Source organism: Silurus aristotelis, assembly GCF_946808225.1.
Source record: "Silurus aristotelis genome assembly, chromosome: 27".
Lineage (NCBI taxonomy): Eukaryota > Metazoa > Chordata > Actinopteri > Siluriformes > Siluridae > Silurus > Silurus aristotelis.
The window spans coordinates 12,157,529-12,176,057 of NC_139600.1; the positions used below are offsets into that span (position 1 = coordinate 12,157,529).

At 37.6% G+C, this 18,529-nt stretch overlaps 2 protein-coding genes across 3 annotated transcripts; both read left to right on the plus strand.

The window, feature by feature from the left end:
- The first annotated feature begins 1,023 nt into the window (after positions 1 to 1,023).
- Positions 1,024 to 8,849, plus strand: LOC310721383 (uncharacterized protein). Of its 2 annotated transcripts, none has more exons than XM_083533047.1 (6): positions 1,024 to 1,103; positions 1,618 to 1,710; positions 2,875 to 2,952; positions 3,047 to 3,117; positions 5,543 to 5,714; positions 7,781 to 8,849. In XM_083533047.1, the coding sequence occupies exons 2-6, from the start codon at positions 1,645 to 1,647 to the stop codon at positions 7,997 to 7,999; spliced, it is 606 nt and encodes a 201-aa protein (XP_083389173.1). In that variant the 5' UTR covers positions 1,024 to 1,103; positions 1,618 to 1,644; the 3' UTR covers positions 8,000 to 8,849. The 2 variants fall into 2 exon arrangements, with proteins under 2 accessions (XP_083389173.1, XP_083389174.1); XM_083533048.1 differs by having other exon boundaries at positions 1,618 to 1,718; positions 7,781 to 8,843.
- A 3,787-nt stretch (positions 8,850 to 12,636) lies between these two features.
- On the plus strand, positions 12,637 to 18,123 carry LOC310721609 (kelch-like protein 33). The gene is made up of 4 exons (XM_083533394.1): positions 12,637 to 13,812; positions 14,333 to 15,281; positions 15,342 to 15,482; positions 16,216 to 18,123. Exons 1-4 carry the CDS (start codon positions 13,077 to 13,079, stop codon positions 16,733 to 16,735), a joined length of 2,346 nt encoding a protein of 781 aa, XP_083389520.1. The 5' UTR covers positions 12,637 to 13,076; the 3' UTR covers positions 16,736 to 18,123.
- Positions 18,124 to 18,529: the final 406 nt, after the last annotated feature.

Consider the following 18,529-nt stretch of genomic DNA (forward strand, 5'->3'; position numbering starts at 1 on the left):
TTACACTTAACGATGCGTAATTATCCAGTGGCTCCAGCGTCAGTGTCTCGAGCAAGAGGCCAAATGATCATGTCGCTAAACCACACCCTTTCCTCTGACAGACAGGACAAGAAATTTCCCCTAACTCCCTTAAAGAACCACTATTTGCACAACAACTGCAGAAAAGCAACACCGAATTCAAAGCATTTGAGCACTTTATTTAGTACAACAGCCGAACAGGAACCTCAAGGAGTCTCAGCTTTGCAAAACTACCCAGATGAAGCCTGAATAATGAGCGTAGTGACATGTTTACAATCGTCAAGATTCTACAAAATGATAATAATACAATGTTTTTTTTGTTATTGTCCCCTCAACCTCTTTACGAACAGGGCCGCATACGTCAATTATGTCATACGGACTGAAACGTAATGTTCGATTTTGTAAGTGTTAACGAAAAAAAATTATTATATGAGATGATGTTTATTAAAAGAAAATTCAGTCAGAAGTCCATGAATTATGTAAAAATCCTTCCTGGACACGACAATGTCTTCCAATTCGTTTCAGAATCTACATCAATGGTTAATATTTTGTTATAATGCTTTCTGATGATCAAATAAACTCGCACTTCTTTTCTAAGACCACTTGAAGACCCCAGTTCGTGCACTCGCATGCTAGGATTAATTTTTACTGCGCATGCGCGTCGCGCGTCCCCGCGTCCTGCCTTGCTCTGCGCGTCCGCGTTCTGTCTCCGCCCACATAGCCGCCGTGCGCGGTTACGTTCCCTGTTTTGGGAATTTTTTATTTATGGCACGCGCGCTCCCGACGACGCGCTCTGTAGCTCTGGGACGCCGACTACAATGTCAAACCTTCTAGGAGTTCCACGAGTTTTTACACCAAGGGCAGAAGATCCGTCGTGATTTGATCTTTTATTTTTATTTTTTGACCACATTGGCTTTTCACTTGAAGTGATATATATATATATATATATATATATATATATATATATATATATATATATATATATATATATATATATATATATATATATATATATATATATAATATTATTTTTTGTTTTGTTTTTGCGCAAAAGTGATGAGGTCTGCACAATAACCTAAGCTAAGGTATGTGCACTATATATATATATATATATATATATATATATATATATATATATATATATATATATATATATATATATATATAATATATATTTTATATGCGTATGTTTGTATGTGTCATTTATTATAGCTATAATTATAACACTTTTGAGGCTGTATCTGTCTCTAGAATAAATCTCTAGGCTGGATTACGTAATGATCAGGGCTGCGTATCAAACCGCATGCTGTCTTATAAAAGCGTACAGTAGCCAACAACGCTGGTGTACTGCATATGTACACTACTTAGTAGGGCAGCATGCGTTTTTGGAACACAGCCCATCTGCTGGACTCATCACTGTAAAAGTAAGCATGTTAACATGTCCTGGTTTATTCATTCGAAACCACAAGTTGGAACACTACATCAAAATTTGGTCTTCATCTATATTTCATCCAGGCATGACATGCTGAAATATATGCCATATATTTTTTTTAATTATATAACCCTTTTATTCACCTACTAATAAATGATCATATTTAGGTCTATGTTAGAGCGACGAAGACAGAAATGGAGGTGAAGAGGCGAAGAGACTCCAGTGGGCAGTTCTCTGACAACTCGGACCATGACTGTGAGGTACAGAGGTGTGTGTTTGTGGTTGTGCGGCTGGGGTCGAATGTTGGTCCAAGGAATAAGGAGGGTTAGGAAAGAGGTGATGTGGGATGTCAGGGTGTGAGGGAGATGAGGGATTATGGAATGGAGGGGTGGTGGAATGGGGGGAATTTGTGATGAGCTTGGAATGTTAGGACATGAGATAAGCTGATCTGGAGGCGTGGAATGATAGGTCACAGAATGTGATGACAAGAATGAGACGGTGGAATGAGTGTGAAAGGGATGATGAGGTGTGGAATGAAAGGATGGAGGCGTAGGTTGAGAGCCAAGGAAGAGTGAGGAATGGGTGATGTACAAGGATGTGGCAAGGAATTTATGGGATGCAGGACATGGGGCATAAAGTGGTGTTGGATGGTGTAATATCATATAAGGAGTTGAGGAGACATCGAGTGATGTGAATGATAGGGGTATGAGGGGAAGTAAGATGATGATGGCTCCAGTTGCTTCATCTTGACATAAAGAGTAATGAGTGCAGTGTTTGGTCTTTTAGTCTCTCGCTCGTCTCCTCACCTGAACACAAATCAAATCTTATTTGTCACGTACACATACATACAGAGTACGACATGCAGCGAAATGCTTTTTACGACGGTCTGGAATGAGGGAATAGAATGAGGAGAAAAATAAACAAGGAAAGAAAGAAGGCAGATCAATAAAAAAAAAAGTATAAACTATATCAAATATGTAAAGATATGTGGAAAAAAGTGTATATACAAGGATATATATATATACAAGGATGTGTATTTAGGTGATTTGATGTGATTGTGAAGTGTCCGTGTGCGGTATGGTGTGGTAGAAAGTGCCACTGTGCTGTGCAAGTCCAGCGTGATTAAAGTGATTAAAGTGTCGTAGTGCAAAAATGTGCAGAAAAAGTGTGAAGATGGAGAGAGTGGACCAGTTGTAGATCCTGGGTTGTTACACTCTGCTGAAGCAGAGCAGGCTTCAAAGCTACACTTTTGGATAGATTACTAACAAGCTGAGATGAGTTGCTTGGTGGTGGTATGAAATATCACTGTGAGTGTATCGCACAACTGCTAACATCTCAACACGAAAAGACACATTTGAATACAGAGACATTATCAATGCTGTGTTTAAGAAGCGCATCACCGCTGTATTCTCTTACTGTTTTAGGAAAGCAGCCTGAAGTGTAATGAATGTGGGAAAAACAGGGCAATAATGGCCAGATACTCAGAGGGCTACGGCACTGAGGTAAGTAGGTGTGCGTTTGTGAGGAAAGAGAGCGATATTCTGAGAGGAGTTGTAGAAGCAATGTGTTTGCTCCTGCCTATGACTCATGTTGCAGGAAGAGTGCGGCCAGTCCGATCCTCAGCGAGAGAGCGATGCAGATGCAGACGTAGAGGATGCAGACACCAGGTAAATGACTCAGACACTAGTCATCAAATATGCTCACTGTGGACTCAGAATGCCAAAGCTATTTAAAAAGCAAAATCTCTGCTGCAGGTAGCTATTTTCTCCCACACTAGACATGAATGATCTTAGACTTTCAAGCTTTCATAATTTAAGTGGGTATCTGGTGGCATTTTTGGTATCATCACTTTGATTTACAGTGCTGTGAAAAAGTGTTTGCCACCTTCCTGATTTCTTATTTGTCACACTTTAATGAAAGGGAAAGTTTATAGGACTGTGGTGAGACCTGCGATGTTGTATGGTTTAGAGACAGTGGCATTAAATAAAAGACAGGAGGTGGAGCTGGAGGTAGCAGAGCTGAAGATGTTGAGGAGTGATGAGGATGGACAGGATTAGAAATGAGATTATTAGAGGGACAGCGCTTTTAGGACGTTTTGGAGACAAGGTGAGGGAGGCGTGATTGAGATGGTTTGGACATGTGCAGAGGAGGGACATGGGGCATATCAGTAGGAGAATGCTGAGGATGGAGCCACCAGGAAGGGGAAGGGAAAGAGGAAGACCAAGGAGGAGGTTTATGGATGTTGTGAAGGAAGACATGAAGGTAATTGGTGTGAAAGAGGCAGATGTAGAGGACAGGGGGGTATGGAGACGGATGATCCGCTGTGGCGACCCCTAATGGGAGAAGCCGAAAGAAGAAGAATGTTTCAGATCATCAAACTAATTTAAATATTAGTCAAAGATAACACAAGTGAACATAAGTGCAGTTTTTAAATGAAAGTTTTTATTATTGAGGGAAAACAAAATCCAAAACTGCATGGTCCTGTGTGAAAAAGTGTTTGCCCCCTAAACCTAATAACTGGTTTGGCCACCCTTAGCAGCAACAACTGCAATCAAGCGTTTGCGATAACTTGCTGTGAGTCTGTTCCAGCGCTGTGGAGGAACTCTATTATGCAGAATTGTTGTAATTCAGGCACATTGGAGGGTTTTTGAGCATGAACCGCCTTTTTAAGGTCATGCCACAGCATCTCAATAGGATTCAGGTGTGGACTTTGACTAGGCCACTCCAAAGTGTTCATTTTGTTTTTCTTCAGCCATTAATAGGTGGACTTGCTGGTGTGTTTTGGATCATTGTACACACCACTGTATACTAAAATACCAGAAATGGCTTTGTTAGCTATTAGCGATTTTGACCATTAAGTTAGTTCAACATTCCAATTAGGGGTCCAAACACAGATGGCATTACTTTTCTTCTTCTTCTGGCCAAGGTGTTTGTTAAGATTTTTACCTAATTTTGGTTTACCTAATTGTTTATGGTCATAACTATTGAACAGTGTGTCCAACATTTAAAAGCCTATGAAGTCAATTTCTAATTGATTTAGAATTTTTATTGATTAGATTTTTTTTTGGTTTTATATAATTTTTTTACTCCTCCTCCTACAAATGTAATATAATTAACAGCATATTAACCACATTATCTCCAGAGTGATCATAACAAAAAAAACTAAAACACTTTAATACTTTAATACATCCCATTTCACAATTAGTAACTATTTGCTGCTATAATAACCTCCACTCTCCTGCGAAGATGTTCCACTACATTCTGTGAAGATTTGCACTCATTCATTTATAGAAGTGTTAGTAAAGTGATGTTCCACTAGATTTTAAAGTGTGCTTGAGGAGATTTTGCTAATTCAGCCACAAGAACATGTCAAGTCAGATACTAATGTAGGTGAGGTGAAGAGACCTGGGGTTCAGTCAGCATTCCAATTCATACCAAAGGTGTTCAGTAGGTTTTAGGTTAGTGGTTCATGGCAGGCCACTCAAGATCTTATACTCCAACCCATGTACACCATATCTTTATGGAGCTGGATTGTGCACAGTGCCATTGTCATGCTGGAACTGGTTTGGGTCTCCTATTTCAAGTGAAGAGAAAATATAATGCTACTGCATTCAAAGACATGCAATACAGTTGTGTGCCTCCACTTTTGTGGTAACGGTTTGGGAAAGAACCGCACATTGTGTTGCTTATGCCCATTTAAGGCAAATGAATACTGGTACTGAAAGCAGAGGTGTTTATGACCAGAAAATCAAATTCAGTGTGAGGTTTCAGCACTTAGTAAAAGTAAGTTTTAAGGTGTAGGAAAGATGTCAAGGTCATTTTTTAATTTATTTTTGTATAATATACTAAGCTCTGTTTTAAGTCTTATTAACTGAACAAAAGTGATGATGTAACTTAATGGACATGTAGTAAACTTCACTTCAGTGTTATTATTGGAAAATAATCATCTTTTTCTTTGATAGAGTCAAAGTCTTGCTGTAAAAATAGTCATGAACAGTTTGACTAACCAATATCATTATCATCTCGAGTGAATGCACCACTGATGTTGGAAAAAAAGATGTCTATTGGTTTGTGATATTTCTATTGGTCCAGACAACAAATCGTAGGTTCTCTCCAGCGAATCAGCTCTCGGAAGCGAAGGCGTCAGCGGGTAACTCGGCAAGACACCACAGAGAGCGAGGACGATGGAGGACAGAGCAGACAGAACCACCGCTGGAGTCTGAGACTGAGTCCCCATCGCTCCCCCAGCAGAACCATACTAGAGGTTTATTATTATTATTATTATTATTATTATTATTATTATTATTATTATTATTATTATTATACCTGTACCTGTAACACACCCTCATTAAATCTATCTCATTAAATCTATCTCTCACACACTGGTCCATATTTAATTCTACAATCCAAAATCCAAAAAAGTTGGGACACTGTGCACACAATGATTTGCAAATCTCACAAACCCGTATTTTACTCGCAATAGAAAATAGAACAATATCAAATGTTTAAATAAAAAAAAATTGCCATTTTAAGGAAAAAAATAGGTAAAATTAAAATTGATGGCTGCAACACGTTGAGACAGAGGCAACAGAAGGCTAAAACTGTAAGTGTTACTAGAAAGAAAGAGCCAAAAGAAAATCTTGCAACTGATTAGTTTAATTGGCGATAGGTAGGTAGGATAATTGGGTATAAAAAGAGCATCTTAGAGATGGGCAGAGGTTCACGTATATGTGTAAAGCTTTATCTACATATGTTCCTCAAGGTAATATTGCAAAGACTTTAAATATCTCATCATCTACAGTACATAATAGCATCAAAATATTTAAAGAATCTGGGGAAATCTCTGTGTAAGGCACAAGGCGTTCTCTGTGCCATTCAAAATGGAAGTTAAATCTCTATCATGCAAAGTAGAAGCCATATGTGAGCATGATTCAGAAACACCGCTTTCATTCTCTGGGATGCATTAGTGTCTATGGAATGGGCAGCTTTTATATCTGGAAAGGCTCCATCAATGCTAAAAGATATAGGTTTTAGAGCAGGATATGCCCCCATCCAGACGACGTCTTTTTCAAGGAAGGCCTTGCATATTTGAAGGCAGAGAAAGACGACCCAGAACTGTTTATCAGTTAGAATCCTATATCAGGCAAGAATGGGACAACATTCCTCTCTGGAAACTCCAGCAACTGGTTTCCTCAGTTCCTGAACGTTTACAGAATGTTGTTAAAAGAAGAGAAGACGAAACACTGTGGTAGGAATGCGTCTGTTCCAACTTTTTTGAGTCGTGTTGCCATCAATTACAAATTTACCACATTTTCTTTCCAAAAAATAGTAAATTTTTTCTCAGTTTAAACATTTAACATGTTTTCTATGTTCTTTTGTATAAAAAAATATGGGTTTATGAGATTTGTAACTTGAACTTTTTTGGAATTAGGGTTGTACCTGTTTCATTCCCTCATGCCAGCTGTCTTTCCACTGATATGCTGTCTTTCCACTGATATACTGTACATCTCTTTCTGGTCACTGTGCCAGATACACATACATGTTCTCTTCCCCCTCCACATTTATTTCTTTACATTTATTTGTATCAATCTCTGAATCCTTCTGTTCTAATAATAACATTCTCCATTTATCTACTCGTGTCATTCTTTTACCCCATGTGCCATGTACATGAGATGGACAAAAGTATTGAAACACTTGACTTGTATAGTGCTTTCAACAATGGACACTGCCCCAATGCAGCTTTTCAGATTGAAATAGACTAAAACTTTTACATTTAGAAATCAGTCCTTACAATGGCAAAAAAAGAAACTCTCTGAGATTGTAAAAGGAAGAACCTTGAGAGGAAGAAACCCTAAAAAGGCAACCCAAATTTAACTTGAACTAGGAAACCCAAATATGAAAATATGGTTTACCTGGGTTATACTGAAAGACTTTAAGTAGCTTGAGCCTACTGGACCCAACAGCTTTGGAATGAATTGGAACACTGACTGCACCCAAGGTTTCTTCACCCTACATCAGTATCTAACTTCACTCACGCCCTTTTGTCCCCACAAGCACACTCTAAAATCTAGCGGAACATCTTTCCTGAAGAGTTGAGAATATCATAACAGCAAATGGGGACTAAATGTGGAATTGGATGTTCACAAAAGCATGTACATACTGTATATCATAGTCAATTGCTCACAAACTTTTGTCCATATTGTGTTACCTAGATAATAATGATGTAATTGATTTTATACATGGTATTGGCTTACAACATAAGCTGTACATTTGTCTTCCTTTCTGTGATTTCACTCTTCCTCTGTGTCTCTTACCTACTCTGTCCTATAGGAAAGTGTTTCTCAGGTGAGGCCGTTGGTGATTTGTCACTGTAATCCAGCAGGTACCCCGGTTGCTCCGGACAACCAACCCGATACAGGAAAATGGTCACCAAATATACAGCCTTTCTCTCTCTCTTTACCGCTTCTCTTCTTTCTTTTTGTTCTCCCCCTCTTTATTTCGATCATAATTGTGTTCTTTTCATTCCTCCTCCCACTCACTAATACCTGAACTCCCCTGAAACAGATACCTCAAGGAAGTAGTTATTTTGTTGAAGTGTACTATGAGAAGCACAAAAACTGGCCCTTGAAATGAACAGAAGTACATGTTAACTAGTGGACATGAGTTGCATTAATTATCAGAAGCCGTTATGTAAGAGTTTCATTGTAATGTCTGCACTATTTAGTAAAACTTTGGAAAGAACTCATTCTTCATTTTTTATTGAATTCACTCCTTATTCGTTTTTGTTATCTTGAATTTTCAATGTTTATTCTCCCACAGTAATCCACTGCATTGCATTTATTAATAGTTTCAAATGATGAAATCGCTAGTTATTACGGCTTACACGGTTGTTTTTAAAGCTTAAATGTTATTTCTTCCTGTATGTGTGTGTAAAGAATGTTTGAGGGCCAAAGAATCACAGTAACGTAAAAGACTGAAAAGGGAAACGAATTACTATGCAATGTACAGCAAGTCTTTTGAGTTATGATTATGATAGAAAATGCATTTTTCTTGTGAACGCATGGCTGAAGTGATGTTGAAGCAAACCTCAACTGGCGCATCGAGTCTGCGATAAGCGGCCGAGCCTATTACTTATGTCGATTTATTTTCGCATCAGTGTTAGCATTGACGATTTAAATGCTAGTTACGTTCAAGTGAGCAGTACATCTAATGTCATTTTGTTCCCCTTTACATATCTTAATAACGACCCTGATGCAGTTGCTCAGGAATGATCCTTTTCAGTATTATGTTTTAATGCTATTCATTTTGTGCCATTAATATTTTTTTGTCCATGCTTTTTTTCTTAAATTGAGGTGTATGTTTGTGAACAAATTGGGTCCATTTAAACATAAATAAAAAATGTCTTGAAAGTAGATGTCTAATTGTGTTTTATGGAAAATATCTCAACACTGGAAAGTATTTTTATTTTAATTTTAAAGCATGAGCAAAATCACTGGTTATATGATTACTGTATAGGCTGAATACGGAAAAGATTTTGATCATAAACCCAAACACACCAGCTTCTCGTGGTCTATACAAGGAAACAAGATTCAAGATAAAAAGTTGTCTTGTGATTTGTTTCTAAGGTCTATAGCTTGTGAAGAGATGTGTGAGTGGCACTTAGTAAACAATAAACCCCGAACGTAGTCATCATGACCCGGGACAAAGTCTGGATGAGATGACAATGTGTCAACGCAGACACTCTGAGCATGAAGTCAATTGCCAGCCTTGGCAGCGGAGAAGAGAAAGTCTGAGCAGTATTTAAGGGTAGATGGGTTCATGCAGCTCTATATTCAGTGCCATGTAAACTTTTAAACAACTTTTTATCCATTATAACAATTTGCTGATGTATGATTGCTAATCTTCTTGAGGTTTGCTGGAAAGTGTTACACAACATGACTAAAACTTTTTTTATGAAAATAATGTGAAACACGTGAAAACGATTTCAATGCAGAACAAATATGTGGCAAAGTTCTAATAGTTGATTCTTATTTGCAATCTCCTTTTTTATGTACCAGTGTTTTTTAGTTTTTTTGATTTGCTTGAAAACTAGCTTTGGTTATATTTGATATCTTGATATCTTGATAGCTAGTGGGGGGATATTTGGTTGTGGTATCAAAGTCTGGCCAGTTAATATATATTATATTTATATATTTATATTATTATTTATAGTCTATAAACATGTGCAAAAAAATTCTATTGCAAAAATTAGTTTTACAGTCTGAAAGAAACTTTTCATTTGTTTTACAAGCAGCCGGTACACATTATAGCTTAGCTGGCTAGCTAGAGAAAGTATATTTCTTAACATTAGGTTTGGATTAGCATGTGTAGCTAGAGAGAGAGAGAGAGAGAGAGAGAGAGAAAGAGAGAGAGAGAGAGAATTCAATTCCATTCAATTCAATTCAATTTTGTAGTGATTTTAACAATGTTTTAAAGCAGCTTTACACAGATATTGTGGTAATAAAGAATGAATAAGAATGTTCTCTATGTGTACGTTTGTCCCTGATGAGCAAGCCGGTGCCAACTGTGGCAAGGAAAAACTCCCCGAGATGGCATAAGGAAGAAAAACTTTGTCACTGTCCTCAATATGATTTATATTCAATTGGATAAGTAGCAAAACAAATTATTAATAAAAATAACACTAAAGACCCAACATGATATTCACGACAATGACCGCTTTTAACCTCAACTGTCATTCTTCTGGATTTTGTTCAGTTTCAGCAGGATTTTGTTCAACAGGATTGTGTTCGTTTTTATCACGTGACTCTTTACCAGGTTTGTGAGTTTCATGCAAAAATGTGTGCATGATTGCAAATTCAAAGCAACATACAAATGCCAATGTGTAATGAATCACTCATTAATCAGTAGTAGTAGTGTAAGTGGTAATAGTAAGTTTCCCTACTGAATCAGATCATTAAGTGTAGACATAAGGAAAAGGACCACAAAAATAATTATATTTTTCAAAGATTCCTTTGTATTCTCTTGTCCTGTAATGATGAAACAAAAAATTGTGTACGCAGGCCCTCTCAAGACTAGCAATGTCTAGCTAGGTAGCATCAATAAAAATTCAAAAGTCAAAAGGTAACACAGATATGAGGGAGCTCTGAGGGTCAGCCACATCACCATTAACACACCTTACAACAAAAATTAAAAATGTAATTCTCATTGCTAAATATAGTATAAAAAACAAACAAACAAAAAAAAAAAACAGGTAGCCTGACTTGCAGTTTTAAAGTTAGCTAGCTGATTTAGCAGTGGTGGATGAAGTGCACAAAACATGTTCTTGAGTTAAAGTAGAGATAAAATATTACTCAAGTAAAAGTAAAAGTGCTCCGTTTAAACTTTCACAGTAAAAGTACAAAAGTATTTGACTTACCGTAATTTCCGCAGTATTAGGCGCACCCAAATATAAGCCACACCCACTGAATTTGACAAAGATTTTTATTTTGAACATAAATAAGCCGCTACACTGAAACTAATGAACTTTACACAGGCTTTAATGAAAGAGAGTGTCTGTTACACGGTGTAACGGGTGAAATATGTTGTGGCTCCTTTAAGAGCAGAGCGGCATAAGAATATGTCCTTATTATTTTCTAATGCTAATTTCTAAGTTTCTTTGACTAACCCGTAACGCTGTTGCCAAGAAAAATTAAAAAGCATGAGTTTTGGAAACCTGTCTGTGCTTATATGATTTCTGTTGCAACTGAAGTTAGCGAGCTCTCCCTTCACCCAGACTCAACGCATTACAACGGCTTGTATCTAAACAGTAGCCGACCAAGTTAGTCATTGTTCACTGTCTTCCTCCTTCCTTTCACAACTATTTCTCTCTGGAGTTTTTCTTTTGTCATCGTCGTGCGTTAAATAATCACCATCGGGGAAGCTTTTCTCCCGGTGCCATGCAGCTCAGAACACAGGTGAAGTGCGTTTTTTCGTTTCCGTTCCCCAATTTCATTGGTCCAAAGCTATGTCGCTCAGTTTTTTGGTTTGGAGCTTGTGAAACCGGTAAAAACCCAGGAAAAATCCATAAATTACTTGCTTCGTTGTTTAAGCCGCGGGGTTCAAAGCGTGGGAAAATGTAGCGACTTATAGTGCGAAAAATACGGTAAATGTACTTAAGTATCCAAAGTACTGTAAATTTTTAATGGCTATAAAGAATTTTATCATTTTTGTCACACGATTTAGATTGTGTGAAAGCACCCTAATGTTACTCTTAACACACCAATCTTTTAATAGAATGATATAAATCAGTCATACACTGATATCTATTCAAATTATCATAAGCTCAGTTTTTGCAATTTTGCATTCAAATGTCCATCAGAGACCCGACTATACTCCATCCCTTTTTCCCTTTGATTTTGGTTCCTCATACAATCTCAGGGAGTTTTCTCCTGCCACTGTTGCTACTGGCTCACTCATTAGGGCTAAACTTAATGTAACTAATTTCTGGTGCTGCATTCATAAACTGCAATTCGTAAACTATTCTGTAATGCTACTTTGGCAAAATGTCGTTCAAACAAATAAAAATCTAACTCAATTGACTTGACTTGAAAAAAATGTACAACACAGGAAAGATTTAGTGCTGGACTTTTTTTATTTGTTGGATATTCATATTAATAAAGGTTTGTCAGTAAGCGTGCAGTTAAACGCATTCTTATGAGGTCATTTATTAAATTTTTTAAAATGTATATACATTCTTTACAGCATGATTAGAAAGCTGTGCCATGACTAGCCTTGGATCTGGATTAGTTGATACTAAATACAGACATCGAGCACGAAAGACTTCTGGCTGTTTATTTACTAAAGGCTTGTTGCTACCTTGAGTCCTACGACATGACCCAGATATCATTCTCTGGCTGTGGAGGAGCAACTTGATTCCCGACTGCCAAAGAATTTTATGCCTTCAGTTTAATCTCTCAGCCTGTCACATTCTCCTTTAGATTGTGTCCAAACCTTCCTAGGCAGTCAATGTCTGGGAGAAAAAAACTGTTTGTGTGAACAACAATTCAACTGATTTGCGACCAGGTTTATTGGATGATATGATGACATTTGAAACACTGATTCGTATCAGTAACTCCTGGAGCAATTCTTCACAATAATATTTAAGAAGATTGGGGTTGATGAGTGATGTGGACTCAATTCAAGTGTAAATCACCCTAATGTTGTGTTGATCGGCTTGAATACAAAACGTAAAAAAAACACGTCGGATGGCATAAGATGACATTACATTGTTGCTCTGAAGTCGGCCCTAATTCGAAGACTCCTCTGAGGTAAGGTAAAAATAGCATTCTGCCTGGTGTGTGAGGGAGTTCAAAAGCACTCCAGTCAGAAGTCCAAAAAAACTAAAGAAGGCAGGAGAAGAAACTCTGTGGACATACTGACTGGACTGGGTTAATTTTTTTTTACCAAGCCCTTGGCAGTTACTTGTTCTACTGCGACCAAATGCAAAAAAGAGGTGAAAGCTATTCATGGCTGTGGCCCATCATTGTTTTTATGTGACTTGCCAGCATCCTTCAAAAGCAAAAAAAGACACTGCCTAAGTTAAGAGAATAAAAAGGAAGTGGGCATGAAAGCAGAAGAATTTATATGAATGAGGACAAAAACCTTGAAGAACATGGCAAGATATTTGAAGCTATCTCAGGGAAGTGAGCAGCAAGAAAATGATGGTTGTAATGTACTTTTTCCTCCAAGTGATGATGATGATGATGATGATGATGCTTATAACGACACACAACAGTTTGAAAAGACATCCTTTAAGACCACTCACAGTAAAACCAGCGAGGAATCTGAAAAATATACCGAAAAGCTATACTGCTACCCATCCTACCCAGACAGCCTTTTCCACGCTTTGGAGGAAATGAAACAATTGTCTTTTCTCACTGATCTCACCCTAAAAACTCAAAGTGAGGCTCATTTCCATGGTCACTCTGTAGTTCTGGCTGCTGTGAGCTCCGTTGTCCAGCAGATGCTCCAAGAAATAAATGAGAGACAGAGATTTATATGTGTTGGTCCAGAAGTATCAGATTTGGGCATATCTGCAGTGTTGGAGTTTGCCTACACTGGAATCATCACTAATTTGACCAGAGGATCTTTAACTCAGATTCAGGCTGCTGCTCTTTACCTGGGAGTTCCAAGGGTTTTGAAGCTCTGCAATGAAGAACAGGAAAGACAGCAAAAGAATGACAGTGAGATGAAGATAAAAGAAAGCAATAGTGGAATCTCTGCTGAAGAACAGAAGAAGGTCAGCTTGCAGGCCATCAGGCAACTGTGGGACAAGAGAGTGGGCTGTGATGTGGAGGTGGAGGCTGAAGGAAGAATATTTAATGGTATGGAGAATCAAAAATATTATTATTATTTAGGAAAATTACTATAATATCAACTATGCACTATTATTATGTACGTGCTGTAGTACAATAGTTGGGAAACTGAAAGGTCTGTGGTTGAGAAGTTGGGCTTCTGACTACAAGGTTGTTAAAAGTGCAAAACTCAACACCACCTAAAGTTCCCTGCAGGGCCCTCGAGAAAGGCCCTTAACCCTCAACTGCTCACATAGTTATAAGTCACTTAAGGGCATCTGTCAAATGCCATCAATTTTCGTTTTGTTTTTTACAATATTATTTGTTCATTATTTTATTTTTATATAACAGAATATGCTTTTTAAATTCAATTTTTGTTAAATTAGGTAAATTATGAGAACTTTAATACAGATAATATATAGTAATCGATGCTTATTTGTGGACCTCATTGTAAACTGTACAGAAAATTATGTTTTTATTTTTTTCCAAGACCAATAAATTTTCTGTTATTGTTTTGTATTTACATTGCTGTTGTCATTACCACTTACAGCACACAGGGTTATTCTGAGTGCCAGCAGTGACTATTTCCGAGCAATGTTTAGCAGCGGGATGAAGGAAACCCAACAGGAATCAGTGTCCCTGCTATTAACGGGGGCACCTGAACTAGAAGCCCTTCTTCATTGCTGCTACAGTGGGCATCTGCTACTTGGATGGGGCTGCATTTTTGAGCTCACCTCCACTGCTCTTCAGTTCCAATTCCAAACAGCTCTCTCGCTCTGCCTCAACTTTCTGCAGCAGGAAATGGATGCTTATAATTGTCTGGATGTTGTTGCATATGCCGAGGCTTATGAGATGCTCGACTTGCGAGAAATGGCAGAAGACTTTACGCTTAGACATTTTGAGGATGTGGCAGTCACTGCAAAATTTCAGGACCTGCCTGTGGAGAAGCTGAAGGCATATCTACGTAGCAACTGCCTACGTAGCAACGTAGTAAAATCAGAGCTGTCCGTGTTCAGAGCTGTCGTATCCTGGATAAATGCCGATAAAATGGCTAGGGTGAAAGAAGCCAGGGATTTAATGAGAACTGTCCTGTTTCCTCTCATGACCTTTACGGAATTCAGAGAAGTGAAGGTTATAACGTCGTGGCCACGAGTCAGTGATAGGGATCTTTATGAGTCCCTGTTTGAAGAGTTCTGTACTAATACCTTTCATTCCTATTCGGATTTTAGAACCTACCTTCCTAAAGAGACTCTGGTCCTTGTTGGTGGTAAAAAGATCACTGAAAACCTTGATAAACGCTTACCCTGTGGGGAATTATGGTTCAGCAATGCCTTCCATAACCATGTTGGCTTAATGAAAAGAATCGAATGGAGAAAACTGGGTGACTTACCAGAGAAACCCAGATTCTGTCATAGTGCTAAAGTAATTGGTGGGAAATTATATGTAGTTGGTGGGCGACATTATTATGGGAAGGACGACATAATGAAATGTGCCTATAGGTAAAGTATCAAGACTATACTCAAATTATGGGTAGATTGGCACAGAAATAATTGGCAAAGGTTGGCTGATATGAATGAGAAAAGGGGCAACTTTGCGCTTTTGGTTGTGGATGGAAAAATGTTAGCCATTGGTGGAAACAAAGATATTGAAGAAAACATTGAAAGTGTAGAGGTCTACTGTCCTATTACAGATTCTTGGAGGTAAGCATGATGTACACTGAAACACTGGAAATTCAGTGACCAACATGGATAAACCCTTATTGTTATGTTAGCTTCAATAGTCTCTAATTAAGCAACATCTTAACCTCATGAAACAAATAAAACCCTCAGTAGATAAGGACATTTCGAGCCAACTAAGATCAGATCATGATCATATATATGCTTCTTAAATATGTTTAAGTTCCAATATTTTTTATGAGGTAAAATTTAAGGTTATGCTTTTTTCCAGAACATCCATCACATTATGTACCACCAAAACATGTCTTACAAGCCTGGTACCTCCTGTTCCTGGTTATATCAGAAAATTCAATCCCTTCAGCAGATTGTTTTCTGACATTAGAAACACTTTAGCTATGTGCAGCAATGAAGACGTTCTAATGTGCCAGAATTTTTTATATATTATAAAAACCAGTGAGTACAGTAGACCGGTGTTCCAATCATTTTATTCAAACTTAATTACACGTAGAACATCTACAGCTAAACATGATTTTTATCTTTGACTCTAAACTGAGACTTGATGTCTGTTTCTTTTGCACTGCCCATGTTGTGTTCATCTCATCTTATATTGTTTGATGATAAACTAGTAGATAGAACCTTATAAAACCAAGTTTGAGTTTGGAGCAGGAACATTGATTTGAAGGTAAGATATAGTACTAAGACCATTAATTGCACTTAACCTGCATCACACTACCAACACTCAATTTTCTTTCTCCAGCTTTGTTCAACCTCTGGACCAATCCTTAAGTAGTCATGCTGCCAGTGTATGGAATGGAGAGATTTTCATCTCAGGAGGCTTTGACAGCAGATACCAGTGCTTGGAACCTATGTTTCTTTATCACCCAAAGAAAGGCACCACATACCTTAGAGATATGTCCCAGAGTCGAGCCCAACATTGCATGGAGACCTTGAAAGACTGCCTGTATGTAGCTGGTGGAGTCTCTGGTGTAGCTGGGCAGTTATTTGACCAGCTAGCCTGTGAGATCTTTGATCCGGTGAATAATTGCTGGTGCGCCATTATGCCCATGTCTATGCCTCATGTCAGTGCAGCATCTGCAGTGTTGGAAGGAAAGATTTATGTCATTGGTGGTTATTGCCATGAAGATTACAGCGACACAAAAGTGATTCATAGGTATGATCCAGCAATGCAGCACTGGGAGAACTTGTGCGGAACCCCTGGATCTAACACATATATAGCAGCATGTGTACTGGCTGTACCTCACCACCTTAGACAATGATGTTTTTTTTTCTGCTTTATTCAGAATTATATGAGAAATATTTGAAAAAAATGAAGCTCAGTGTAAACAGTTATATAATATTTTAGATCACTGCTCTCCAAACACACTCTAATTAAATATTTTCTAATACATCAGAAACCAGCTTATACAACTCCTAATAATTGAATATGTGAAAACCAATATTCAATATTATTTTCTCCACGCAATAAAATGATATCCAAAAAAGATATGGTCTTCTAGCTGTATTTTTGAAAGGTTGTGAAGAAGTATGGTGACTAATTATAGGCCACTTACTCAAATACGGCCTGATAAATGTTGAGTTGTGTGACTAAGCTACTTGTTACTGTTCTGTGGTGTGGACTGGTGTGGGATTTTGGCACCTCTTTGTACAGAGAATGCACACAGTGAGAACATAATGTTCAATGTAGGCCACTGGACACGATTTAGCCTTTCAGACTGAAGCTGAATGTATTAGCAGAGTCTTATCATGTATTTATCATATTTTTGAGTATCTTTACATGGATGACCAATCAAATCTTCAGTAACTACTTAATCCTGGTAATGGTTGATCTCAAGGAAATCCTGGAAACACTTGGTGTGAGGTGGAAATACATTCTGAATGGGACATTCAATAATGAATGAATTTAGTGGATCCAGTCTACTTATTGGAATATTTCTTTTGAACAGTGAGAGGAAACCAAAAGATGGGCAGAAAAACACTGTCAAATTATTCCCATTAATTTTCCAGTAATGTTTCCTTTTTTACAACATCAGCAAATGTCTTTCTCTGCAGGCCTAATATCTATGAAAGAAAAGAAAAGAAAGAAATGTGATTTCTTAATTGTCACATGTACTTTTTTTTTTTTTTTTACAACACCGTCAAACTTCTTTGCATATCCCAGCGATGCTAGGAAGCTGGGGTCATAGCGTAGGGTCAGCCATGATACAGTACCCATGTTTCATATATCTTTGCCAAAAAATATGTATTCAATTATTCCCAGTTGTCTATTTTTTCATTTTATAGCGTTTCTCTCGGGTAGCAGCACAATTCTACATTAAAGTTTCTATCCAATCAGATTTCAGCCATCACATCACATGTTATTGTAAGGCCAGCAAAAATGAACAGTGCAGGCTCTTGGTAGATTTAAATGCATGTATTTTAGACCTGTTGCTTTAACTAATCAGACTGTGACTCGCTGACACCGAGGCCCCCTAGAAGGCATAGAATTATTTCAGCATTTTCACGCCCTTTGATTGGATAGTAAGAAAGGTCACTAGCTTGCAAACCGCATTTGTAGGAAACTGCACAAGCTCAAATATATTCATGTGGATTAATAGTTGCTTTTCATTACACAATGGCTGACAGAAGAGAAGAAATTTATTTGGTTGTAAAATCTACAAATAAGACCACTTTTCAAGAAAAGCTGGACATCATGACGAAAGGTCGGACAAAACAGCATTTTGCATTTTCTTTCCTATAGATTTGTTCTTAATTGCTATTAGTTAAAATCCACAGGAAAACACAAATGCATGAAAATAAATGCTCAAAAACGTATGGAAATTTACCAAAACCCCGGGGTCATTTCATGAGGTATGTGGGTCACAGCTGCAGTGAAAAAAACTAGTTTTATTGCATTTATTAGGTTTCTTGCTTTAGTTCTTGCATTCATTCTTGCTATATGAGATACCTGTTTGTGATGCAGCGCTCTGTTTTACTCTGTATAATAATTTTTTTTTTTTTACTTTATGTAATGTTTGTTTTTAATTTTGTAATTTTTTTTTTTTATTTAATTT